The sequence below is a fragment of the Brassica rapa genome, chromosome A09 (genome assembly GCF_000309985.2).
Source record: "Brassica rapa cultivar Chiifu-401-42 chromosome A09, CAAS_Brap_v3.01, whole genome shotgun sequence".
NCBI classification, from domain to species: domain Eukaryota; kingdom Viridiplantae; phylum Streptophyta; class Magnoliopsida; order Brassicales; family Brassicaceae; genus Brassica; species Brassica rapa.
This window is the reverse complement of record NC_024803.2, coordinates 35,801,532-35,827,223: the sequence shown is the minus strand read 5'-3', so window position 1 is coordinate 35,827,223 and position 25,692 is coordinate 35,801,532. Positions and strand designations below refer to the sequence as shown.

General features: G+C 35.5%; 4 protein-coding genes across 8 annotated transcripts; 2 read left to right on the top strand and 2 right to left on the bottom strand.

Annotated features, from left to right (window-relative positions):
- Positions 1-5,225: 5,225 nt before the first annotated feature.
- LOC103841569 (fatty acyl-CoA reductase 6, chloroplastic) lies at positions 5,226-9,712 on the top strand. Of its 2 annotated transcripts, XM_009118120.3 has the most exons (8): positions 5,227-7,303; positions 7,391-7,494; positions 7,583-7,782; positions 7,865-7,965; positions 8,042-8,213; positions 8,286-8,447; positions 8,545-9,015; positions 9,093-9,712. In XM_009118120.3, the coding sequence occupies exons 1-8, from the start codon at positions 7,003-7,005 to the stop codon at positions 9,250-9,252; spliced, it is 1,671 nt and encodes a 556-aa protein (XP_009116368.1). In that variant the 5' UTR covers positions 5,227-7,002; the 3' UTR covers positions 9,253-9,712. The 2 variants fall into 2 exon arrangements, with proteins under 2 accessions (XP_033134649.1, XP_009116368.1); XM_033278758.1 differs by having other exon boundaries at positions 5,226-7,494.
- A 354-nt stretch (positions 9,713-10,066) lies between these two features.
- Positions 10,067-15,756, top strand: LOC103841568 (calmodulin-interacting protein 111). 3 transcript variants are annotated; one of them, XM_009118119.3, is made up of 10 exons: positions 10,067-10,595; positions 10,983-11,126; positions 11,208-11,980; positions 12,067-12,271; positions 12,356-12,563; positions 12,646-13,563; positions 13,653-13,733; positions 13,808-13,998; positions 14,080-14,273; positions 15,509-15,756. In XM_009118119.3, the coding sequence occupies exons 1-10, from the start codon at positions 10,299-10,301 to the stop codon at positions 15,558-15,560; spliced, it is 3,063 nt and encodes a 1,020-aa protein (XP_009116367.2). In that variant the 5' UTR covers positions 10,067-10,298; the 3' UTR covers positions 15,561-15,756. The 3 variants fall into 3 exon arrangements, with proteins under 3 accessions (XP_009116367.2, XP_033134646.1, XP_033134645.1); XM_033278755.1 differs by lacking the exon at positions 15,509-15,756 and adding an exon at positions 14,719-14,966; XM_033278754.1 differs by lacking the exon at positions 15,509-15,756 and adding an exon at positions 14,706-14,966.
- A 919-nt stretch (positions 15,757-16,675) lies between these two features.
- LOC103841567 (exocyst complex component SEC15A) lies at positions 16,676-19,687 on the bottom strand. Of its 2 annotated transcripts, none has more exons than XM_009118118.3 (2): positions 19,439-19,687; positions 16,676-19,250 (listed from the first exon to the last, which is right to left on the bottom strand). In XM_009118118.3, exon 2 carries the CDS (start codon positions 19,244-19,246, stop codon positions 16,877-16,879), a length of 2,370 nt encoding a protein of 789 aa, XP_009116366.1. In that variant the 5' UTR covers positions 19,247-19,250; positions 19,439-19,687; the 3' UTR covers positions 16,676-16,876. The 2 variants fall into 2 exon arrangements, with proteins under 2 accessions (XP_009116366.1, XP_033134647.1); XM_033278756.1 differs by having other exon boundaries at positions 16,676-19,300; positions 19,440-19,674.
- A 924-nt stretch (positions 19,688-20,611) lies between these two features.
- Positions 20,612-23,278, bottom strand: LOC103841565 (cytochrome P450 94B3). The gene is made up of 2 exons (XM_009118117.3): positions 22,775-23,278; positions 20,612-21,971 (listed from the first exon to the last, which is right to left on the bottom strand). The coding sequence occupies exons 1-2, from the start codon at positions 23,221-23,223 to the stop codon at positions 20,939-20,941; spliced, it is 1,482 nt and encodes a 493-aa protein (XP_009116365.1). The 5' UTR covers positions 23,224-23,278; the 3' UTR covers positions 20,612-20,938.
- Positions 23,279-25,692: the final 2,414 nt, after the last annotated feature.

Genomic DNA, 25,692 nt, shown 5'->3' with positions numbered 1-25,692 from the left:
TGACAGAAACACATGGGCAATGTCAAGTTTGGGTAGGACACTGTACCAGGGGCAACATGCAAGTGTTTAATTACATGCTTTCGATAGGAAACAAGATTGCAGGGATGAATGCTGCTAGGCTACAAAGGCGTGTAATAAGAAGGGAGCTTGCACAAGATGCAACAACATTTGTCCAGTACTGTTTCATCCAATGAAGGGTATGGCATTGTAATTTCTACAGTAAGAGAAGAAACTTTTCTCTACTTTTGTTATTTCTACAGTCAGAAGAATAAAATTTATCTGTACTTTTGTTATTTCTACAGTAAGAAGAAAAAACATATCTCTACTTTTGTTATTTCTACAGTTAGAAGAAGAAACCTATCTCTACTTTTTTTCTGGGGAACATTGATTGATTCTTGTTGATTCCTGTTAAAAGAAACAAACAACAAAAACAAAACAGAGTCAGAATTGTTTTAAGAAGAGAAAACCGATCTATTGCAAGAATATAAATAAATAGCAAAAACTAAATAGAAAGCACATGATAAGATCACTCTTAGCATTTTTGTTTATCTCACTTTCTATCAAGTTCACTTCTCAATCTTACTAATGCAAAGGGTTGGAAACCAAACATTTTCAAAAGATGGAAAAAAATTCAGCATTTTCATATTTTTTTTTCAATTTGTGGGGTATGAAAACAGAACTGAATCCACTTAAATTGTCATGAAGAATTGTTAATCCTTCGGTTAGTTGGTTTAGATTTCGACTTCGGTTTAGTTTTTATGCGGGCTCGAGTTAGTTCTTTATTGGACTTATTTCGTTTAAACTTTAAAGCCTAGTGGGGCTATATTTAAGATTTCTTTGATAAATCTTCAATATTTTTTATTTATTTCTTTGATCAATGTTTTTTTTTGTAAATAATGTCTAGGAGAATTTGAAAATTCAATATTCGTGGTCTAGCCTTTTGGTTGGGAAATGTATTATTTGGACAGCGGAGATCGAATATTTAAATTTGAAAAGAAAGAAAAGTTTGTATGAACTATTATAATGTCGTTCTTTTGCACCATCTGGTCAAAATGTTGATGATACTTCATAGTTCATACTTGTAGAGCCAGCACCGTGGGGAGATGTTGGATAATGACTTTGGCGTGGATGTATAAATGTATGTACTCCATAGACATTTCATGAAAGAGAAAAGATAGTAAATTTAAAGAAAAGTTTAAAGGCTTCTGACTCGTGTATACTTTCCTACGCTGACATGTCATCATGTAGTAAACAAACCCGAATCTGTTTGACTTGGAAGATTCCAATTTATTAGCGGTCAACAGTTTCTTCTGTCTTTTACTGTTTTGAATTTTCCAACTCATTAAAGTTTTGCTTATGTTTTGACGAAAATTATTCTTTAACTTAGATTTTTTTAAAATAAATGTAAAGTAAAAATGTTTTATGGCGAAATGTATAGTCCGCTAGTTTGATGTACTTTCAGAATGATGAATTATACAAATCTTGATAGCAACAGAGAAATTAATGTAATATTAGGAGTCTCCAGTAGTTGGAGATATTGGAGAAGACAATCTTGGCATAAAATCTCAAATAGCATGCAATATTAGTGATGTGATTAATGTCATCATAAGTTGTGCTGGTCGTACAACATTTGACGATAGGCTTTCTTTCCCTGTTTCTTTTTCTTGCCAACCAAGTTTTGGTTTCTTAATATTTCTTTTAATCCAAACAAACCAAAACAGATATGACTCTGCTTTAAACATCAATGCTCTTGGACCTGGTAGACTCTTAAGCTTCGGAAAGGGATGCAAGAAACTGAAACTTTTTCTCCATATTTCAACTTGTAAGAAGAGTCTATCTTTGGTCAAGAATGTTTCTTTAACGGGAAGTCTCACAAGCTGACTTTTTTTTTTATAGCTTATGTGATTGGTAATAAAGAAGGAACAATACTAGAGACTCCTCTCTGCATTGGAGAAAACTAACTTCTCAGTTAAACATTGAAACCGAGATGAAACTAGCTTCAGAAGCTTTAAGAAAGTTATATGGCAGAGAAGAAATCAAGAAACTGAAAGAACTTGGCATGGAAAGGTGATGAGGATCAATGAGAAAAACTTCACATTCTTATGTACTAATATCTTAATTTTTTTTTAATCTTGTGACTAACCATAGCTCAATATTATGGCTGGGAAAACACTTACACATTCACAAAAGCCATGGGTGAGTCTGTAATTCAAAACCAAAGAGGAGATCTGCCTGTAGTGATTATAAGGCCTAGTATTATAGAAAGCTCCTACAAGGAGCCTTTTCCTGGCTGGCTCCAAGGACTAAGGTTAAAGATTTTCTTTCTCAAAGACAAAAGGACATGATTAACTTCTTTTTTCAGTTGACATTTTTATTTGTTTTTTTTAAATAAAACAACAGGATGAGTGCTTCATTAATATTGGCATATGGAAAAGACCATATTGCTGACATGTGGGGAGATTATAAATCTTCTTGTGACATTATACCTGTTGATATGGTTGCTAACGCGACAATAGCAGCCATGGCAAAGCATGGTTGCGGTGTCTCAGAGATGAAAGCTTACAATGTTACTTCTTCTTCTCATGCCAACCCCCTGCGACTTGGCGAGTTAATGGGCTTCTCTCATCAACATCTGTGTGACTCTCCATTAATAAAAACAGTGATGGAGTTAGAGCGTGTGAAATTCCACAGTTCCTTAGAGGATTTCACTTCCTCTGTATCCATTAGAATAGCAAAACAAGAAGGAGAGATGAGCAGCTGAAGAGGTGAGCCACCCACCATGCTGAGCATGAACGGAAAGAGGAAACTAAAATATCTCGTGTCCTTAGCAAGAACATATCAGCCCTACACCTTCTTTCAAGCTCGGTAAGTAAAATTACTTGGACTCGTCCTTTTACTAAGAAAAAAACTATATACTTTGATTACTGACTCTTAATCAACACAAGGTTTGATGACACCAATACAAGGGGTCTGATACAGGAGTTGTCAATGGAAGAAAGAAGAATGTTTGGGTTCAATGGCAGAGACATTGACTGGGAGCACTACATTGTCAACGTTCATCTTCCAGGTCTCAAAAGAGAACTCTTTCGCGGAAGATTCAGTTAAAAAGAATACTATCACCTACCTATTTTCTATTCAACACCCCCCCCCCCCCCCCCCCCCCCCCCAATGATTTAAGGGGCTTGTGCTTACTCATAAGTGTATATCACCTACCGTTTTGAAATATTATAGTTTATCAATCAAATACTTATCAACGTTTTACTCCAGGATGTGAATCACCTAAATCTAGCAGAATAAGTAAAGATATTGGGTGCTACATTTCGAGCTTCATTCCTTGTATAGCTAGAACGATAAGATATACTAGGGTTATTCAAGAAATTCATTTCAAAGAAAAAAGATGACATAAAAGAGTAATATTTTTTTTATTTTTTCAGTACTCTATTTTCTACTCCATATTTTACTCTAAAATAGAGTGAAGAATAGAGTAATGAACAAAAAAATAAAAACATTCTTTTATGATGAAATAATTTTTTTATTGTTTGTTCATTACTATATTTCTCGCTCTATTTTGGAGTAAAATATGTAGTGAGAATGGAGATGCTCCAAGTTATTGTTTTGTTTCCATAAACGGCATAAATGATATGTCTTTTGGTGAACCTTACTAAATTTGGCAGACATCATGTGAGAGGTCGTCAGAGAAAATTCTGTTTTTGTTGGAGCTAGCAACTTTCATAGTAGTTACCATTTTGTAATTAGATTGAGTACCATAAGGGAGTTTTGGAAGCTCAAAGCCTCTCTCAGATGTGAATTGCATCCGTTATAGTCAGGGGCGAAGCCAGACTTGTCTTTTACTGGGTGCACAATAATTAATATTAATGATAAAACTAGAAAAGTGGAGTATTGAATCCATGTCCCTTGAGAGTTGTGGGTGCACCACGACCAAATGAACCAATCATAGCTCATATGTGCATTGTAAAAGTTAACTTTATAAATAATTAGGGGTGCACGTGTACCTATAAACGTCAACGTAGCTTCGCCCCTGCTTATAGTTTAGAGGCGTTCATGACCTTTTGTCGGTGAGGGACGTTATCATCTCTCTAAATCTAACATAGGAGAAATGCGACTTTAATTTGAATGATATTTCAGTATGTGTTTTATTGGGCGTCCATGACATTGGGTAGGTGAGGGACGTTATCATCTCTCTCAATCTAACATAAGAAAAATGTGACTTTAATTTGGATGATATTTCTGTAAAGCTCTGACCCCATGACTAATGGACCTCTCATGTTTGCTCATTCGGCTCCATCTTGTGCGATAGAATGTGTGTTCATTTTTGGAGGTTTAAAATTTTGCTTACTAACTCTACAGTCACATGATCTCTCTCCGTATTTTAAGATCACTTTCTGATATGTTATTCATCCTTTCATGATATACATTATTTCACTACTTTAGCTCAAATATGCTTAATTTTAGAATTTTTTTTCTAGATACGTGATCAAAAAAATAAATATACTTTGATGACATAGATAATCAAATCAGTTCTTCTAATCCTTTAAACATATACCCCAAACCGGATGTTACAATTTTGTATGACCTATATTTTATTATTATATCTGACCCCAATTAAAAAAATAGAAAGGTCCACCAATGGAATCACTATATGACATCTTACAGGAGACCTAAGAGCACCTCTAATAAAAGTTTTACCCATTGAAATTCCAAACATGTGTATATGTGTATGTATATGTGTATGTAGGTGCTCTTACCATTAATAGTGATTTCTAGAGAATGTTTCTAGACATAAAATATAGTAAAGTAGGAAAGAGAGAAAGGAAAAAATGAGAAATATCTCTTCTTAAAGAAAATTTGCATATACGGGAAAAAACCAATTCTACACATGTTCTTTTTCTATTTGTCAAGTTATATTTTATTTATTAAAGCTTAATCAAATAAATATTTTGTGTTATAATACAGACTAGGTTAGGATCCGCGCTTTACGCAAAATGAACATTATATATAAATTATTTTATGTATTATATATTCTTTTACATATTCTGAAATCATAAATATATATTGAATTATTAAAAATTTAGTAACTATTATGTATATAATTAAATTGGTGCGAACATATAAATACAATTTATTAATCCAAACAAATACTTTTTCTATTTTATATGGTATACAATTAAATTTATAAATTGATATTAACATAGATATATAATATATTTTTAATAATGATATCTACTAAATAATGTTTTGTACTCATATTATATTTTGATTATTTGTATTTTTTTATTAAAAAAATTTGAATTACTGATAACAAAATTTTCATTGTGGGATGTTTAATAGTTTTAGTAATTATAAATTTTTAAAAATTCAATGCAAAGTTTAAAATTTAAATATTATGCTGTCAATATTTGTTCAATGATTTTATGAAAAAAATTTCAAAGAAAAATTCGAAATTAAAATATTTATGTATTTTTATATGATATACAGTTTATTTGAACGATATATATTTTTAGTCTTAATATTTATTAAGAGAAATTCTCATGTTTACCACTTTTTTGTTATCATTATTCATGTTTGCCACCACTAAAAGAAATTTTCAAAAAAAATTTCTTCATTAAGAGGCAAAAAACTCTTATACCCTTGTTGTCTATATGTAAAATAAATGATTATTTAAATAAATAAAAATAAAAAAATATATTTTTTTATGTTTTCGAATTATACTTTCTCAAATATGAACTTTTTTATACATTTTTTTTTGAATTTTTTTTTTGAAATTTTTTTTGAACTTTTTTTTTCTTTGAAAATATCTTTTTGGAAATCGAAAATTTATTTTTATAACTATTTTTTAATTATTTTTAAGTATTTATTTATATTATATTAATTAGAATCATAAATTTCACATTCTAAAAACCTATCTCGCCCCTCAATTGTAACCCTAAGTCTAGATTAGTTAACTCTAGGGTTATAAATGTATTTTCCCTCTTTAAAAGTGATGGTATAAGTGGTTAGTGTAAACATGAAAATTGGTATTATGAATGTGGTACTTTTGACAATTTTCCATTTATTAAATTAGACTTCCTACTTATATGATTTGCAATCATTTTTATTTCGTCATAATAAAATTTTTAAACCATGGGTCACAAAAGTTTTAATGTGAGACTTTTAACAATTTTATTAATTTGTAGTTGATTTAAAAATTCAAAATATAACATATACGGAAAAATATAAATTTTATTATATGGTTAATGTGATTGCTTAATTTATTTTAATAAGTTAAAATTAAAAAAAATGATTGAGGATAAAATATTTTTTATAAAAAAGTTATTATTAAAAATAATTAATTGTCATATATACTTTAGCCACATTAGGCAATTTCATAATTTTATTTATGGAAAGAATGAAAAATATTAATAATTAATTTATGGTTAGTTTAATAAAAAAAAATTGTATATTTAGATGAACCAACATATTTTTTTAAGGATTCTAAGAATTATTGTGATAATGACACATGCGACATGACTATCTCAAATGTTGTAATTTTTCTATTAAAAATATTCCCCTTTTTCAATATAGATGATATTTTAGACAATTGTTGTTGTTTCACAATATATTATGTTTCTAGATACCGAAATATTTTTAATTTTATCAAAAACTGTGTAGCCAACCATGTTTTTACTGTTTCTCTTTATAATTAAATAAATTAGTTTTAAATTATATTTCAGTGACTTTTTTGTTTAGAAAAAATAATTTTTTAATAGGTGTGAAAAAACCAAAACTTCATAATATCTATTATGAATTATGAAACGGAGTATAAGGGATATAAATGCATAAGAAACTGTGATGGAGAAAGTTAAACAATGTGGATGCTCTAACCGCATTCATTCCTTAGTAATTTGTCTATATATATTCTCTTACACAAAAGCCTTCCAAAACCAAAAACAAAACTAAGAGCTTCTCACCTTTTTCTTCTTTTTAAGTTGATAACTACTAAACATGGCAATCACAACAAATGTCCTCGCAACAAGCAACGCTGTCAAATTGGATGCTGTAACTGTAAGCTTCATCTCTTCTTTCCCTGGCAAACTCAACCACTTCTTGGCTCGACGCTTGCCACAGTCGACGACACGTAGAGTCCAAACGTCTTGCTGTTATCGTGAAACGTCATTGAAAGCTGTGACTCTGTTTGAGATGCCTGAGACAGAAACAAGTAGTGTCAGTGACGGAGTTGAAATTTTACGTTTCTTAAAAGGAAAAAACTATCTCGTTACCGGTGCATTTGGGTTTCTTGGTAAAGGTAAGACAAAACCTAAAACAGGGTTTTCTTGTTGTCCAAGTAAACTGATTTTCGGACTGATGTTTTTATTTTTATTTTTTGTTGCAGTGTTGATTGAGAAATTACTGAGGGTAAGTCCTGAGATTGGGAAGATCTTCCTTCTGATCAAATCCGCAGATCAAGAATCGGCCAACAGGAGACTCTATGATGAGGTTTTGTTTTCAATCCCATCCTTGCGTTTTACGCAACTCTTTTTCTTTTTTCAAATCTCCAATTTTGTATCTATGTGTTACCGCGCAGATCATAAGCTCGGATCTGTTCAAGCTTTTGAAGAAAATGCACGGGAGCTCTTACGAAGCCTTTATGAAAAGCAAGTTGATTCCAGTAACTGGAGACATTGGAGAAGACAATCTCGGGATCGAATCAGTAACAGCAGCCAAGATTAGTGGTGAGATTGATGTCATTATAAGCTGTGCTGGTCGCACGACATTTGACGATAGGTGTTTTACTATGTTTCTACTTTCAATTTTTTTCTTAATTACAAACAAACAATTTGCTTATAGCTCAAATACGCTGATACAGGTACGACTTTGCTTTGAATGTCAACGTTCTTGGACCTGGTCGGCTTTTGAGATTTGGCAAGGGCTGCAAGAATCTGAAATTATTTCTCCACTTTTCAACTGGTATGAGTTTGTGTTTTCATGTAAAAAAAAAACTATTTTTTTTATTTCTTTGTTTTTGTTTTTGTATTATATATAGCTTATGTGACTGGTAAGAAAGAGGGAACAATACTAGAGACTCCTCTCTGCATTGGAGAAAACATAACTTCTGACTTGAACATCGAATCCGAGCTGAAACTAGCTTCAGAAGCGGTAAGAAAGTTACATGGCAGTGAAGAAATCAAGAAACTGAAAGAACTTGGTATGAAAAGGTGAGGATGAAGGAGAAAATTTATTTAACTCTTTGCATATTCTTATATACTGAATCTGAATCAATATCTTAGAGCTCAACACTATGGCTGGGAAAACACTTACACTTTCACAAAAGCTATGGGTGAGTCTGTAATCCACAACCAAAGAGGAGATCTGCCTGTGGTGATCATAAGGCCTAGTGTTATAGAAAGCTCTTACAAGGAACCTTTCCCTGGCTGGCTCCAAGGAATAAGGTTAAATATTTTTATTTGTTAAATAAAAAAAAAGAGGATTAGATTAGATTCTGGCTACTTCTCAATTCATATTTTCATTTGGTTTTGACAAAAACAGGATGAGTGATCCAATTATCTTGGCCTATGGCAAAGGCCAAATTTCTGACTTCTGGGGAGATTATAAATCTTTAATGGACATTATACCTGTTGATATGGTTGTTAACGCCACAATAGCAGCCATGGCAAAACACAGTCGTGGTGTCTCCGAGCTCAAAGTTTACAATGTCACTTCTTCATCTCATGCGAACCCCCTGCGAGCTGGCGAGTTGATGGACCTCTCTCATCAACATCTGTGTGACTCTCCATTTACAGAAACATTTATGGAGCTAGAGCGTATGAAATTCCACAGTTCCTTAGAGGGTTTCACTTCCTCTGCGTTCAACAGAATAGCAAAACATGAAAGAGAGGTTAAGAATGAAAGAGGGGATGCAGAGTCACATACCGCATTGAGCATGAAGGGAAAGAGGAGGCTGGACTATTTTGTGTCCTTGGCAAGAACATATGAGCCTTACACGTTCTTTCAAGCTCGGTAAATAATATCACTTGGACTTTTTCTTTTATTAAGCCAAATGCTATCAGATTATTGACTCTTAGTCAATATCCTAGGTTTGACGACACCAATACAAAGAGACTTATTCAGGAGCTGTCAGTGGAGGAGGGAAAGATGTTTGAGTTCGATATCAGTGGCATTGACTGGGAGCATTACATTGTGAATGTTCATCTTCCAGGTCTCAAGAGGGAACTCTTTAAGGAAAGATCCCGTTAAAGAGAGTGATTAAATATTACAAGTGCTTGAGTTCACCTATTTTAAGATTTGAGTGTAACTGTAGCCTACAACCAAATGTTGTTTGTTTGTCTCTCTAATCTTATTGCCGTCTAGTCCTACCGACTATCGTGGGTCGACAGGGTCGTAGATATTTTAAGATTTAAATAGATAAACTCTTCAATAATTCTATAGCTTTGAATATACCTGGACACATTTATTCAGAACCGAAAAATTAAACCAAACCAAATCAAAAGACAAGATTTGGTTCGGATTTGGATAGTATACTAGTGAATCTTATATTTATAGAACCAAAAATTGAAACCAAATTAGAATCTAACTGAAACCAAACCAAGAATTGAATGGGTATCTAAATTTCAATAATATATGTTATATATATTTATAAATATTAACTATATTTAGTTTCAAAATAATCAAATAAATTTTAAAATATTATATATAAGTCGAAATACTCAAAAATCATATTACTAGAATACTTTTTATTTGAAATATTTAAAATTATCAAAATTTTATCTGAAAACCTAAAAATTTTGATATTTGATCCGAAAACCTTAAAATTTTGATTTTAACCCACAAAACCAAAATAAACGAACATGAATAGAATGAGATCCAAAATTACTTCGGATATAAGCTAGCTTCTCAATTTTGTTAACCAAATCGAACTGGAAACTAAAATAACCGAATCAGAACCCAACCAATTTTTTGAACTATCCAAACGGATCCTAAACCAAAAGTTCAGAAGAACCGAACCGGAACCAAATCGATAATGAAATAATAGCTTTGTGACTTGCAACCGTAGTAACTAAAAAAAATCCTAATATACATGGGCTTGGGCTCATTGAGTCAAACATATGAGCTTCGGTTGGTTAATGACCCAAACCAAAGTCACTGTAATTAAACCCTAAAGTTGAGAAATTTAAGGTTTTGTCTCTCTATCTCTACTCTCCGGCGACAATCGCCGGCGGTTTCTCTCTTCGTACTTATACCTTGTAACTTCATATCAGTGTAGGTAGAACAAAAAACTACAAATGCCTTCGAAGAAGAAGCAGCCGAGGACGCCATCACGGCTATCCAATTCAGAGCCGCCTGCTTCCCCACGAACTCCGACGTCTTCAACAGCGAGTCAAGCTGCAGATTACATCAACGAAGAGGAGCTCAGGCGAGGTATCGTAAAAGCTTCCGCTGCGTTTCCTTGTCTTCTCGGAAAATCAGCAATCATCGGAAGAGTAAGCGATGTAGCACCCGAGTCCATAAGAGGGTCCAAGATTTGGCTGTCGGAAACTTCAATGGTCGCTGCTTCCCTCATCCCTGGCTCCACTGTATCGGTAAAGTGAAGCTTTTTATTACCAAATTAACATTCAAATGCTACAAAGTTTGATCCTTTTCGCTTTAGAGCTTAAATTGAAGCTTTAGAGCTTAAATTGAAGCTTTAGAGCTTAAATTGAAGCTTTAGAGCTTAAAGTGAAGCTTTTATCGTACCAAATTAACATTCAGATGCTGCAAAGTTTGATTCTTTTTTAGCTTTAGAGCTAAAGTGAAGTTTTTTCATACTATGTTGACATTGAGATGCTGCAAAGTTTGATTCTTTTCTTTAGGTGTAGAGCTTAAGTGAAGCTTTTTTCATACTAAGTTAACCTTCAGATGCTGCAAAGTTTGATTCTTTGTTAGTTCCATGAATACTAATTTGAAATAAATCGAATTTTCAATGATAGGTATCACTTGCTTGTACAGAAAGTCACAGCTTCCCTCTCAGCTCGATAAAAGCTGAATATGGAGTTGAATGCGAGAGTAGAATTGCTGATGATGATGAACCAGGGAACTATTTTGTTCTTGCCACCGTTTTACCTTCTTCAAAGGTCTCAAGAATCTTTCTTTTTTACAGTTCTAATCTTTTCTCCAGTGAGTATTGAATTTTAACCTAACCTAACCTCTTGCAGGTTTTGAAAGATGGTGTTCGTATTTCAATGAATCTTCGCTATGGACTTGGTTGTCCTGTTGCAGGGAGGACTGTTTTCGTTTATCCTGTTGGTAGACCTTCTTCTTTAAGTGATCGATTCAATGTTAATGGTGGAGCGCATGAAAATGACGTGAATGATCTTTCTCTACTTGCCTGCAAAGAGTTGTGTCTCGAGTTGACTCCCTTTAGGAATATGTTACCACCAGAGAAGCTTGCGTGTGAAAGTTCTCATGAGCAGAACGGAAACGGGAACTCAACACCTAAGACACCGTCAAACTTTCAAAAGCCTAGCTCTCCGGCTTCATCAATAAAAGGGGACGACTCTGTTTTGAGTATTAAGCAGCAGCTTTCATCTGAAAGTTTGGTTGATCTAAGAGAGGTCTTGAGCAACGAGAGTTCGAAGAAGCTTTTGCAGATTTGTGCAGCGTCGTGGTTATACCCTTGTAGCCTCCTATATGGGAACTTTGTTGCTGTACCAATTCTCACGGAAACTTGTATATTCTGTGTCAAGAGGGGTAACAAAAAGCCATCTGATACCTCCAATAGAAACCATGCTTTTGTGATAAACCGGGAAACTAAAGTATACCTCCATCACACACTGGCGTTAGCATCTGTGCAAGATCTGCAGTTTGATGACGATGATGGAGAAGAAAACGTGGGATGTGAAATCTCAAAGTTGGGTGGTCTTTCTAAAGAATACGCAATTTTAAGGGATATAGTTGTTTCCTCGTCCACTAAAAGTTCCTTATCAAGGTATGTGTTGCAGTAATTTGAGCTTATTAGACTTTTGTTTTAATTTTAATATGTTGATGTGTTTATAACTGTCATGATGATTTTAGTCTTGGTTTGCGACCTACGAAGGGAGTGCTTATTCACGGACCTCCAGGCACAGGAAAGACAACTTTAGCTCGGTCTTTTGCTCGTGATTGTGGTGTCAACTTTTTCTCTGTGAATGGAGCTGAGATTATAAGGCAGTTTGTGGGTGAAAGCGAGAAAGCTCTAGAAGAGGTTTTCAGATCTGCTAGCAATGCTACACCTGCCGTGGTTAGACTTTTGCACCTTCCTCTATATTATAATATAACTAAGTTTATTGAGATCTTTTGATAATCTCACTTGTTTCTTGTGAAGGTGTTCATTGATGACTTGGATGCAATTGCCCCTGCAAGGGAAGAAGGAGGGGAAGAGTTGTCTCAGAGGATGGTAGCTACATTACTGAATTTAATGGATGGGATAAGTAGGAGTGATGGAGTCGTTGTAGTTGCAGCAACCAATAGGCCTAACAGCATTGAGCCTGCCCTTAGACGACCAGGAAGACTTGACAGGGAAATTGAAATTGGTAAGACAGAGATCTTGTTGTTACCATCCTCTATATAACTCTGATTCTTACTCTTTAATACTCGTTCGAATATTTGATATAGGTGTGCCATCTTCTGCACAACGGTTAGATATACTTCAGACAATTCTCAGTGGGATGCGGCATTCACTTTCAGACACGCAGCTTGAACAACTTGCTGTCGGAACTCACGGTTTTGTAGGTGCAGATCTAGCTGCGCTGTGTTGCGAGGCAGCCTTTGTCTGTTTAAGAAAGCATCTTGATCAGGAAAGTTCATCTAGCAATTCACCTCTTGAAGAAACACCTGTTACTGCTTCTGAGTGCAGAGGTTCTGAGTCCTCTACAGATATGGCAGACGTGTCATCTGATGGTTCGGATTCTGCATCGTCATGTCTCACAGTTTCACCCTCGACTTCAGCGGTACGTCATGTCTCCGTAGTGGCAGACAATTTTGAAAACAGTGGCAACTCTTGTTCTGAACAGATGCTTAGCAAAGAAGGAGAACATTCCTTGAGTGTAGGATATGAAGATTTTGAAAAAGCAAAGATCAAAATCAGACCTAGTGCCATGCGTGAGGTGATATTAGAGGTTCCTAAAGTCAACTGGGAAGATGTTGGTGGCCAAAAGGAGGTGAAAAACCAACTAATGGAAGCAGTAGAATGGCCTCAAAAACATCAAGACGCATTCAAGAGAATAGGGACAAGGCCACCAAGTGGGATACTGATGTTTGGTCCTCCTGGATGTAGCAAGACTCTTATGGCACGTGCGGTAGCTTCTGAAGCTAGGCTAAATTTCCTTGCAGTCAAAGGTCCAGAGCTGTTCAGCAAATGGGTTGGTGAATCTGAGAAGGCTGTGAGGTCCCTTTTCGCAAAGGCAAGAGCAAATGCTCCTTCGATTATCTTTTTCGATGAGATTGATAGTCTTGCTTCCATTAGAGGGAAAGAGAATGATGGAGTTTCGGTTTCAGACAGGGTTATGAGCCAACTTCTTGTGGAGCTTGATGGTTAGTAACATCACATCAAACCTTTGGGATTGTTTTTGCTTTAGAGATTCTAAAAGCTGAAATTCTGATTGCTTGATTTTAAAATTCAGGTCTGCATCAAAGAGTTGGTGTTACCGTTATTGCTGCCACAAATCGGCCTGACAAGATCGATTCTGCTCTTCTAAGGCCTGGTTAGTTTTTGATTTTCTCAAACAATTATGGAAGTTCGTTTTGTGACATTGAATATGTTTATATAACGTTGAAGGACGCTTTGACCGGTTGCTATATGTGGGACCTCCAAATGAAGCTGATCGTGAAGCAATACTCAAAATCCATCTGCGGAAAATTCCTTGCAGCTCTGATATTTGTCTAAAAGAGCTCGCTTCAGTTACCAAAGGGTACACAGGAGCTGACATATCATTGATATGTAGAGAAGCAGCTATTGCCGCACTCGAGGTTAGCTTCTTCTCCAGCTTCTTCGTCTTCTTCTCTTCTTGTTAGCAGCGGTGGTGTCTCAAGTTGTTTTTAATCAATCAGGAGAGTCTTGAAGCAGAAGAAATAAGCATGCGGCATTTAAAAGCAGCGATCAGCCAAGTGGAACCAACAGACATTCAGTCTTACAAAGCACTGTCTGAAAAATTCCAAAGACTTGTCCACACAGATCCACAAAGAGACAATGAGGAGGCTGAACAGCAAGGAATCATAAACCAAAGACCGTTATTTCCTCTATGGTAAGCAATCTCTATGGGTCCAACTGGTGACCACTTTAAAAATGATAGGAACCAAATTCAAAGGAATGATATGGAATTAATTGGAAGGAAAAATTATAGAGAAGGAATGTAACAAATTGTCATAGTGAATGGTAACCAAAACAAGGAACAAAATTTCAAACAATAAATAATTTGATAATTTACTTTAGAAAATAATAATGAATGCAAGTACGATTTTGGTTTACGCTTAAACAAGCTTTTCCAGCATCACTTCCATCATCATGTATATGGACTATACGTTCTGCATTTTTGTTGATTCTATTAACACACATGAGTACATCCCAAGTAAGCCCATGAAATCAGTTCTAACAGTTTCAGTTCCCATTGAACTAGTTCCAGTCATTCCAACATTCTTGTTCTTGTTGTTAACTTAAAATATCTCATATTATACAGCTGATTATTGCAGAAAAAATCATATAACACAATTACCGGGCCTTCACGACTGGTTTCACCATTGATTTTGGTTCTTGTATCATTGCTTGAGCCTTGACTTACGTCCACGACGCTCTCCACTTTGATTTTTTGGAGTTGACATGATAGTTGTAATATAAACACATGATACAAGTTTTATTATTAACCATCACTTATCAATACGTGTTTTTTTTTTCTTTTACACATAATAAATAATCTTAAAAGTATAGTTTACATTCTTCTCTTGTTTCTAGATGTATTAGGGTTATATGAAAAAAGCTTGATGAACAAATATTATATAGAAGAAGACAAATTTACTTACATTGAGAAGTTGGTTTAAAATGTTAGTTTTCTATAAATTTATTTGATACATTAACATATTAATATATTTTTACCATTTTGTAGTTTTCCTTTTGATTCCTTAACTAAATTGACATAGAATATATTTACACTATAATTCCTCATAAGAAAAGGAACGTGGAGGAATTACTAATTCCTACAAGTAATAAAATTTCCATGTAACTGGTAACAAAAGACAGGAACTGGGAGGAACGTAGTATTCCCTACATTTTTTTTCCTCAATTGGTGTCACCAGTTTGACCCTATATCTAATCTGTTCAGTACATTAGCAGTTTGAAAGTTACTCATTTATCTTGCAACTCCATGGACACTCGGTATCATCTCTCTTACGGATACTTTCCCTTTTGGCATCCTTATCTAATGTCAATACTAGACTACTAGTATTCCTGGCACTTGTCACAAGCATTGGTGTTATTGTTTTTCAGGACGCCATTGAAATCGATTGTGATGTTTCTTGGCCGCCAAATTGGTTCGTAACGAGAGTTTTGTCAATCTCATCTTGCCTGTGTATTGCTCAGAAGAAAACAGTTGGAAGCAGTGTTATTATATAATAGTACCTGTAACATTTTTTGTCTATTTAAGTCATACATTTTTTTGTCGCGTCTCACGAGTTTGGAAGAATCAACGTATATAAAAGATATAATATGTGGACATCGAAGAAGACTAATTCGTATCTCGTGCATTGATATCTCAGTAGCCAACATTATGGACATGTAACACTCAGGTACACTTTAGAAGGTCGGCTCTTGATGGAAACTTTCATGTGCTGATATTCCGATTGTGTAGCCGCTGTTTTTGTCACAAGGATTATGTTCTCATTGCCATCCACAGCAGCACTGTCTTGAACCGGTGTAGCTAGTCCATACTGGTTAGCAACACGATGAGCTGCAAAGCGAAGATAGGAAGTAGGAAAATGCTGGAAGTCGAACTGCTGCTGTAAGAACCTTTGAACATCAAGTTCCATCCGCATAACTGAAAAAAAGGGTTTAGATACAGTAGCATACACAGTTTGATAATACGAGAGTATTTCATGAAATGGAAACCTTACTCTAAAAAGACCAGGTCACAACCTAGAATCCAAGACACAACATATAAAACCAAGTGAAGGAGAGATAACTCAACCACCCAACAGAGGCCTCATGCTCTTTAATTTCTTAAGAGTGGCTTTATAGTTGGATAGAATCAAGAATGGGTTAGAGAGTCTTTTGTGAGCTCTGCCATTGCTGCTCAGGGTCTTTTTGTTGTTGCGACGATGCACCAATCATGCTACTCTTGTTCTTACTGAAGATGTGAATGTAGGAGAGGCATGCAAGATTCTCCATGTCGAAATGAGAGACGTGTTCACGTTTTGGATATGGCAAATTAGAAGACAAGAGAAACTTCTGTCCACACAACACATTCTTCTATTGCATAACTCATCACAGAAAATACCCTCCAATCCCCTGTGCTGGAGTCAATGTAGTAACAAAGGTTGCAACTTATTTTTTTTTTGTCAAATTAGATACTAAAGCTAGAAGTTTTTCACTTATAGACTATTGACTCCTGCACAAGATCAATCATACAAAGAGTCGAAGATTGAGCAAGAAGCCATGTAGAAGATTTGTCAATTAGGACAAAACTGAAATTGATTAATAAAATGGTTCGTCAAAGAACATAATGAAGACATCAAAAGAAAACAAACTAGAGGCTAACCAGAAACAAGGGAATAGTGAAACTAAATGGTGATGATGATGATGATGTGAGTGGGAAGGTTTGGTCTTATTAGTGCAGCAGTAATGCTTACTTATATAGCATCAGTTAAATTCCTTGAGTCTCTTCTTGAGCATGTCCATGGACTTCTTCTTAGCCGTAAGCTTCGTGTTTCTATTTGCGAGACTTCCGAATATCCCGTCAGGAGAATCCTTAAACTTGTCGCAGATCGTAGCAACTTTCTTGTAATCCAAAGTGTTGTAGTTCCTCTCTCTAATCACCGGGTTCATGAAGTTCTCAGGTTGGCTACTCGACAACAAGTTTATCAGCTGCCTCACTTCAACCAGATAGCTTCTAAAGCTTCCTTCTTTGTATACCTCGTCTAACCCCGTCGAATGATACCTCTCATCAGCAAAGTTTTCTATGACTCTCAGGTCATGGTTAATAGCAGAGACCGCATTGGCGTTGAATCTCTTGATGCTATCGCTTAGGAACGTAGAGACGATGGAGTTTGAGATGTGCTCGATCGCCCCAACTCCAACTTTGTACAAAGCATCCGTTGGGAGGATCTGTTGTGCAGTTGACATCACAGTCTCGAGGTATATAACGACCTCGTTCATGTACTCGTGAGGGCCTTGTGGCATCTCCTCTGTAATCCAGTTAATGTTTTCCGGAAGCTTCATGAACTCGTCTAACTTGGTGTTTACCACGTTCAGCAAGGCGTGATAGGCCTCGTCTCTCGACGTTTTGAGGACAACCTTTGCAGCTAAACTAGCTTGAGGCTTTTCGACCGAACGGCTTGGGATGCCGCAAAGCTGAGCTGCGTGGCGGAGAAAATAGTCACAGGCCTTCTCGAGGAACGATATGTTCGCTGCAATCTGCATAGCTTGAGCTACTCCGATGGAGTTGTTGTTAATCGTCTCGAGGATAACTTCGTTCAACACGTCGATCAAGATTTTGTCAAGGTACTTCCTCAGAACACTGAAGAAGTTGGTGTTGACACCATAGGACAAGTAATCAACGGATCCTTTAATGTATGATCTGATGATGCGGCAAACATCAGGGACCATAGAGGAGAACGGCGCGATGTATGTGAAAGCCGGCATGATCTCTGAGGTCTGAAGATTAAAGGACAAGACGTTGTTTTCGTAGTCAGCTTCTTTCCTGATTACCATCTGCTGATAACTGTCCTCTGAGATAGCAGTCACGATTTGCTTTCGACACTCTTCGAGAAGAAGCTCGTGGTACTTATCTCGGCTCTTGTCAAGAGCGTCAAGAACTGGACCAACTTCATAACCGTACTGTCTAAGCGTTGCGCCAAGGAGGGTTACATAGTCTTTCACCAAAAGGAGATGAGTAGGCGAATCCATTCTCGCAAACTGATTCTCCAATACCAATACTATTTTGGCAATTGCTGTTTCCCACATCGTCTCAACTTGATCTGCCAATAAGAAATCTCCAGCTGTTCTAATCACACGATCCTCCACGATGAAGTATCCTGCAATCTGAGCTAGGAACGTTTGGTATGATTCCACAAACGGCTGTCCATAAGAGATCTCCAGATCTGAATCGAGCTGTAGTTGGCGGTTACTGTAGTAATAGTCACGGAACCGTTCCGGGACTCCAAGAATAGTGTGGATGTGATATGCTCGATAGAGAGGTGTGAGATCAAACTTCAAAACAGAATCTTGTTCGGAGTCTTCAACATCTAGTGTGTATGCCAATTCGCCCAATCCACCTGTGTTTTGCTCCTCTGCTTTCCTCTGACGCTCCAGCATTTCCTCTTCCCTCTGGCGAGCTGAGGCGATGAGGCCAATAGCTGTCTGTCCAATACTTTTAGAGGAGCTTCTAATGTGAGCAAGCCATTCCGTAAATTGGCTGCACACTTTTTTCTCAATGTGTGACTTGATCACTGGGATTCTTCTCTCTATCGCCAACTTTAGCACCTTAAGTGGGATAATCTTCAAGTAGTTCCTCTCAATCAGATCCATGGTTTTCAAGGCGTGGTAAAACTGGCCTTCAGAGACGTAACTATTACATTTAACACACAGCTCCAGTGCTTGAACGCAGATCTTCGACATTTTGATAGCTTCAGTCACATTCTTCTTAACAGCATACGACTCAAGAAGCTCCTCCAGCTTCACCAACAATGCACTCCCAACCTCCTGCAACCGAAAATTGTCAGTTGCAAGATCACTCTTAAGCTCCTCAGCATCAACCAGCACACCACGGAGCTCATCAACCGCTACGATGAACTCTTCGTAGTGGGTCTTGCAAAGATCCTCGATTTCAGCTTCCTTCTTCCTCGCCACGTTCTTGAGCTGATGAACGAGAGGCTCAGGCCTCCCCATCTCAAAAGCATGCCTAACGAGAGGACCCACATCATCCCCGTTTCCGATCAAGGTTGCGAGAACTAAATCCTCCCCTGTATCTCCATTCTCTGTAACAATCCTTCTCTTTGGTTTGGCCTCCATGAATCTGACAGAATAGCAATTTTCAAGAGAAGAAACAAGCCGAAAAGGTTAACAATAGTAAAACAAATCAATCTGATCATCAAGCGTGATCCTTGACGCATTCCAAACGGTAAACACCGACGAAAACAACAACGTAATCGAGCTGGAGATCTAAACGATGGAGAGAAAAATGAGAGAGAAGGAAGAAAATACCCAGAATTTGAAGACGCCCAAAGGGACTTGTAAATTAGGGTTCAGTCAGAGGAGATAATGACGAAGAAGAAGAAGAAGAGAGAGAAGAGAATCCAACGGTGGAAATCAATCGACGGTGATCGCCGGCAGATAGATATAGCTTCGTGTCAGCCGCTACGGAATGAAAAAATGGGAATATGACTGAGTGTGGGATCGCTGATTTGGGAAAAAAAAAGGAGAGAGATCATTTAATGGTGGGGTTAACTGGAAAAAGAAGAAGAAGAAGTCATTTTCGACTTTAATATTATTTTATTATTAATTATGAAAACAAATTTTCATGATACTGTATTTGCAGTTGCACTTAATTATTATTTTTATCTACTTTCATCAATTTTACTTATATTATAAAAATTATCAATTTTTAATTAATTTCTATAGTTGATATTAAATTGTATTTTTTTATTATAAATTTAGCATTTAGTTTCTATGTTTTCAGTTATTTTCTTACAGTGTAATTCAATATTAATTCATTTTCGATTATAAATTATAAAAAAATTATAACTATTGTATTATTTTATGAAAATTTAGATTCGATTATTATATTTACACTTCAGTGAAACACACAATTTTATTTCACTATACTAATTTATAACTTTTCTCATTAATTTATGCAACTAACATTTATATTTTCTTTTTCTGAGTTTCTAGATATTATGTTGTTTTTTTTTACGATATAATGATATGCTTAAAAATTCCTAGATGTTTCGTAGATGACTAATAACTATGAATTATCAAATCTAATTGGGGCTTAGACGTTAATAAACTATTGATTAATTTTTATATGTTTTACATTTGTATTAAATATTTTAGTTTTTGGGTGTAATTATAAAAATTACATATACAAAAAATAGTTGACCAATTTATGAATTTTCACTAACATTTGCTTAATTTAACAGATTTATATTAATTTAGATCAAATTATACCAATTTTAAATGGTTTAAAACTGATTTAAGTAATATGAACCTGATTTTAGAACATTGATAGTGACCATTTCATAATAGTAGCTTTCTTATTAAAAATTTTGTAGTTTTAAGGTCTAAAATGGAACATAAAATTTGAGGAAAATAACTTTCTTATGTGTCTTGTGGTCACATTAGGTGAAAGAGGTGGAGAATATCATTTCATCTTTCTGCTCAGTGTATAACAAGTATAAATTTTATTTTACTCCTTGAACCCATACTAAATTTCTTATTCTATTCACAATTTTCAAGAAATCTAATCATCTCTTTAAGGGATCGTAGATGAATTAATCCCCATAGAGAAGCAAAACTGCTGACTAACATTGGTTCTTCAAGTGACATAGTCCTCTGTTTCTGTTAACCAAATATTGAAATACTCAGCATGAATATTGATTACCACAGTATTATAAAGTCCACATTATAGAATACCGATTATAAAGCCACATTTTTATAAAGTTTCATCAAAGAGAAAACCACAGTTTAACTTGTCAAACAAGTAACTCAGCTTCTTTCATGTACCCTAACAAATAAACCACCTTTGATTCTAATCGTCACAGACAATAAAATCTCAGGACGCTCATTCTTCCCTGGGACCTCGACAACAAACCTATCCAGCACCGCAGAAACTATAGATTTCATCTGAATATAAGCCATCTCCTTACCTAAACACATCCTTGGTCCTGCATGAAACACTGGAAACTTGTAAGGACTCTCACCTCTAAACCCACCATTTGTTTCATCAATCCACCTCTCTGGATCAAACCGATCACAATCTTTACCCCAAATACTCTCCATCCTCCCCATCGCGTACGCGTTATAACTTATTCCCCAAGCTTTCCCTACAAACGTCCCATCAGGCAATACACTGTCCTCAAGACAACTCATAGTGTCTAACGGTATAGGCGGATACAGCCTTAGTGACTCGGTTATCGCTGCGTGCAGGTAGTTCATCAGTTTAAGATCTTCAAACCCATAAGCTTCCCCTGTTCTTGCTCGGATCGAGTTCAGCTCTTGTCTGATCTTGTTCTCTACATGTGGATGCTTCGAGAGTAACCAGAAGAACCAGCTCAAAGCGGAGGAGGTTGTGTCTCGTCCCGCGAGGATGAAACCAATGACATTGTCACGTAGTTTCTCCGGCGAGTTCAGCTCCTCGGTGCTGATGAATCTTGAAAGCAAATCATCGTTCTTGTTGTTGTTGTTGTTACTTTGATCAATCTTGTGACGCACGATATCGTCTGCGAATTTATGGACGGTCACGATTGATTCTCTAAGAAGTCTCTCTGATCCAATGTTTAGTTTCTTTTTGATCTTCCATGTATACGAAAACGCTGATTGAAACCGTTGCGAGATGATCTTGGACGCCGTATCAAAGGCCCTCATGAACTCTACACCGGCGGCTTTGTCGTCTCCGAGGCAAGCGGAGTCGACGTTGAATGCTAACTTGCATATGTTATCGAATGTGAATCTTTCTAATACGTCGTCCAGGTTTAACAATTTTCCGGTGGCCGCTGCAGCTGCTAACACCGGAACAAGCCTGGATCGGAGAACAATCTCAGCTAATCATAGAACGAAAGTGAATATATAGCATAAGCAAAACCTAGAGGTCGCATTTGAGATGAAATAATTATTACGGGTTATGGTCTCATGCAGATATTACATGCTCTTTGGTAGGTTTGGGCAACCTCGAACCGAAAATTTTGAATCTACGTAAAATTACTTCTGGTCCTAATTTCGGTTTAGTCTCAGGTAAAACAATAAACCGATATTGAACTATATCAATGTGGGGAAAAAGGTCTCGAGCTATGAACTTGGAGGGAAATAGGTATAAAACTTTAGTTTCGGGGATGGAAGCAATAGTTTCGGAGAGATTTAGTGATATACCATAGTTTTCTAGGAAAATACTAGTCGACTTTTTATAGGATGATATAAAATAATATCTGAATATAAAATGTTAACGAACCTAAATGGATATCAAGAAAAATTCAAAATATCTATGGGAAAAAACTCTAGAAAACAGATCTAACAAAACTCAATTATTATTATTATCTTAACTAAGTATTTAAGACTTAAATAAATAACTACAAATATTTAACTATATGTTTATTTTGATATAACATCTAAAATATACAAAGCCGAACTGAAATGACCTGAATCCAAAACAAATGTAGCAACAAAATGTGTTTTGGTATAAGTTACAAATTATATATGAATCCCAAATGTTATTAATCAATCTAGACAACTAAAATAAGGAAGTTAAGAGGTTAAATCGGAAAACCCAATCCTAAAGCCAATGCCTGTGGAAAAAACAATAATTAGTGTATATATGTAAAAATATACCTGGTGTTGATTTCGAGTGTGACGTTTGTCATGACGAAGTCACGAAGAGACTTAGTACTGAACTCGTGGCGCGCCGTCTTCCTCTGTTTCCACCACATCTCGCCCTCGGAGTTGAAAATCCCGCGGCCGAGAAAATCCTCAAGAATCTCGATGAACCGCTCTCCTTTAGGGAAATTATCGAACTTCGTCTTGAGCATGTACTCTACGTTGGCAGGATTCGCCGTCATGACGAACTGTTGCTTCCCTGGTCGCCGGAAAACCGCCGTCTGTGTCGGGCATCGAGACAGAGTCTCTACAGTCCAGTCGAGGAAACGGTGACGGTTTTTCACAAGTCCAGGTATGCTTCCGACAATAGGGTACGACTTGAAACCTGTGTCTGAAGAAGATTGTCTTGGGATGATGAAGAAGATGAAGATAGGGACGAAGATGAAGATGATGAAAAGCTCCATGTTGTCTGTCCTCTTCTATTTCACTTTTGTTTCTTCCTTTTGCAAGTGTTACTGGTGGGTGAGTATTAGTCAAAGTGAAACAGCAGCCGAAGAAGAAAAAACTCATTTGTAATACTATTACAGTAATAGTATTACTTTAGGGCTCAAAATAGCTGGTTTATTGGATTTATTTTTGTACAACTTACATTTTGAGCCCATATAAATTTGGTACTCAATATAAGCACAGTATTGAGTACAAGAGAGCCCATATTTATTGGTTGAGGTTCCCATGCCTGTGATTTGGCTGTCTGTGATACTTAAATGATTAGAGGAGGTTTGTTCAAGAGAGATCTTGAGTTACTTGTTGTAAAAGCAACCTTATATCATTATGTGCTTTATTTTGGTCCCTTAATTTGAGAGGAAGTAATGGGATTGGGGCTCTATACATAGGTTTTAATTAGATTGTTGCCATCACCTTGAGTCTTCCCGTGGAATTGTCCTTTTTGACTTGAGGTTGAGTGTAACATCTAGGGGAAAACTCCCAAAACATTCACATCATACAAAACCATAGATGATAATAGTCACACACTGCAATTCTACATACGAGTAACAATAACAGTGCAAGCTAGTTGTTTATGCTTGCCAAACTCTTTGTTATAAATTTTGTCCATAGTAAATATTTTTATTTCATAAGCTGTAATCCATCTATATACAATAATATTTGAATATATAGAGTTTACTGACGAAATTTTTCTTTCTTACATCTCTATAAATTTAGCTAAACCAAAGGGAAAAAGAATAGGCTAACAAGTAGATAGATATACATTACGTCCAACCCTTAAACGATCTACTTCAATTATTTGAAAGATAAGGTCGACAAGGTTTCCTAAATGATTGGACACTTAAAAGAGTCATGTATGTTTATGTTATTCTCAGAAATTTATGTTTTCTCGAATGTATTCTTTGACCAAACACTTTTTGTGCTTTTTTCTATTGATCATATGCAGTAGTAAAGGATATGATGTTACAACCAAGACATGGAAAATTTGGTTTCCATAATACATATTTTTATAGGTTGTGATTTTGCTTTTGCAGTGTTTTCTTAACACACGCATGCATCTTTCTATTCTATAATCTCATAACCTTTACGTTACATGTCAATATCCCAATACATTCATTAGATATTTCAAGAAATTCGTAGATAATTCCAACATCAGAACTAAAGTTGACGATCAATATCTCACAACTCATGTCAATATCTCAATACATCCATTAGATATTTCAATAAGTTTGTAGATCATTCCAAAATCAAAACTAAAGTTGACGATCAATATCTCACAACTCAATTGTAAATAAATTTAACAACTTTAATCTATCTAGTTTGAGACTTGATTTCTTTAGAAATAAAAATCAAGTGGTACCTTAAATGGGTACATACCACTAGATATTTATGTTCTTGAAGATACAGAATCAAAATATAGTCATATAGGAGCTGATATACCATAACTTGTTGTTGTTCAAAAAATAAAAATAAATACCATAACTTGTTATGGGCACAGACAAATAACAAAGATCTAATTCTTCGAATTAAAGGATGATAATATGTTATATAAAGATGGAGAAAAAACTCAAGAACATACACATTTTTCTACAATATATGGAAATGTGTTTGCTAGAGAAACGTTCACATTTTAAATTTTAAAGCTAGAAGTTGTTATGTGTCTTATTATTATCGATGGAAAAGAGAAGCAAAAAGAAAACATACAACGAGAAAAGTAGGGTGCGTAGTTGCTTTGATGAAAACAATATATAGAATTCATAACTTTTGATCATACAAATCCTTATGAATATGTTATCTATGATTGATCTACGTGCATTGTATATGTATTAGTCAAACTTCATTATTTATAAAAGCAATTCTCTTTTTGAACACTTTTGAAATAATATACTTGTTTCTTTTAGTGAAAACAATTATATATATTAATTTAAAGTTGTAGTCTCGTGTGCTTAATCTTTGACCAATTCATCAACAGTTCTGGTTACGGTATTTTAACAGCTCCATAAACTAATCATTTGTTGTGTTATACCCAACAAAAAGGAACTAAATACAATCAGATTGTATGTTTAAGTTAATTTCATTTCGGTTTGAATGGATATAAACTAAAATTGAATCATAATTAAAACAAATCAGTTCTACCTATATGGAGCCGATCGAATGTTATGGTCCAGGAAAGAAAACGAAAAATGTTACTAATTTTGTTAACGTAATGATCTTAGGCATATGTAACGACGTGCACATTGTGAACCTTTCTTGAATCTTTTAGCCGAGAGCAGAGCACATGTATTTGGTATATATCTCGTCGAATCTACTCAAAAAATTTGATCATTCGTGTGTTTAATTGGAGTTGAACAATGGGTATTACTGTTTTTTTTTGGTCAAATGGGTATTACTGTTAAGTGTGCCTTTTTTTCTTACTGTGTCATGTTCGG

What these genes read in the sequence shown, in the direction of transcription:
- LOC103841569 (XM_033278758.1), top strand. Translation starts at nt 7,003, where the DNA reads ATGGCAATCACAACAAATGTCCTCGCAACAAGCAACGCTGTCAAATTG. An exon ending in ATTTCTCCACTTTTCAACTG is followed by an intron (nt 7,966 to 8,041) that starts GTATGAGTTTGT and finishes TATTATATATAG; the next exon opens with CTTATGTGACTGGTAAGAAA. An exon ending in TACACGTTCTTTCAAGCTCG is followed by an intron (nt 9,016 to 9,092) that starts GTAAATAATATC and finishes TCAATATCCTAG; the next exon opens with GTTTGACGACACCAATACAA.
- LOC103841568 (XM_009118119.3), top strand. Translation starts at nt 10,299, where the DNA reads ATGCCTTCGAAGAAGAAGCAGCCGAGGACGCCATCACGGCTATCCAAT. An exon ending in ACTAAAAGTTCCTTATCAAG is followed by an intron (nt 11,981 to 12,066) that starts GTATGTGTTGCA and finishes TGATGATTTTAG; the next exon opens with TCTTGGTTTGCGACCTACGA. An exon ending in GCAATGCTACACCTGCCGTG is followed by an intron (nt 12,272 to 12,355) that starts GTTAGACTTTTG and finishes TTTCTTGTGAAG; the next exon opens with GTGTTCATTGATGACTTGGA.
- LOC103841567 (XM_009118118.3), bottom strand. Translation starts at nt 19,246, where the DNA reads ATGGAGGCCAAACCAAAGAGAAGGATTGTTACAGAGAATGGAGATACA.
- LOC103841565 (XM_009118117.3), bottom strand. Translation starts at nt 23,223, where the DNA reads ATGGAGCTTTTCATCATCTTCATCTTCGTCCCTATCTTCATCTTCTTC. An exon ending in ACACTCGAAATCAACACCAG is followed by an intron (nt 21,972 to 22,774) that starts GTATATTTTTAC and finishes TCTCCGATCCAG; the next exon opens with GCTTGTTCCGGTGTTAGCAG.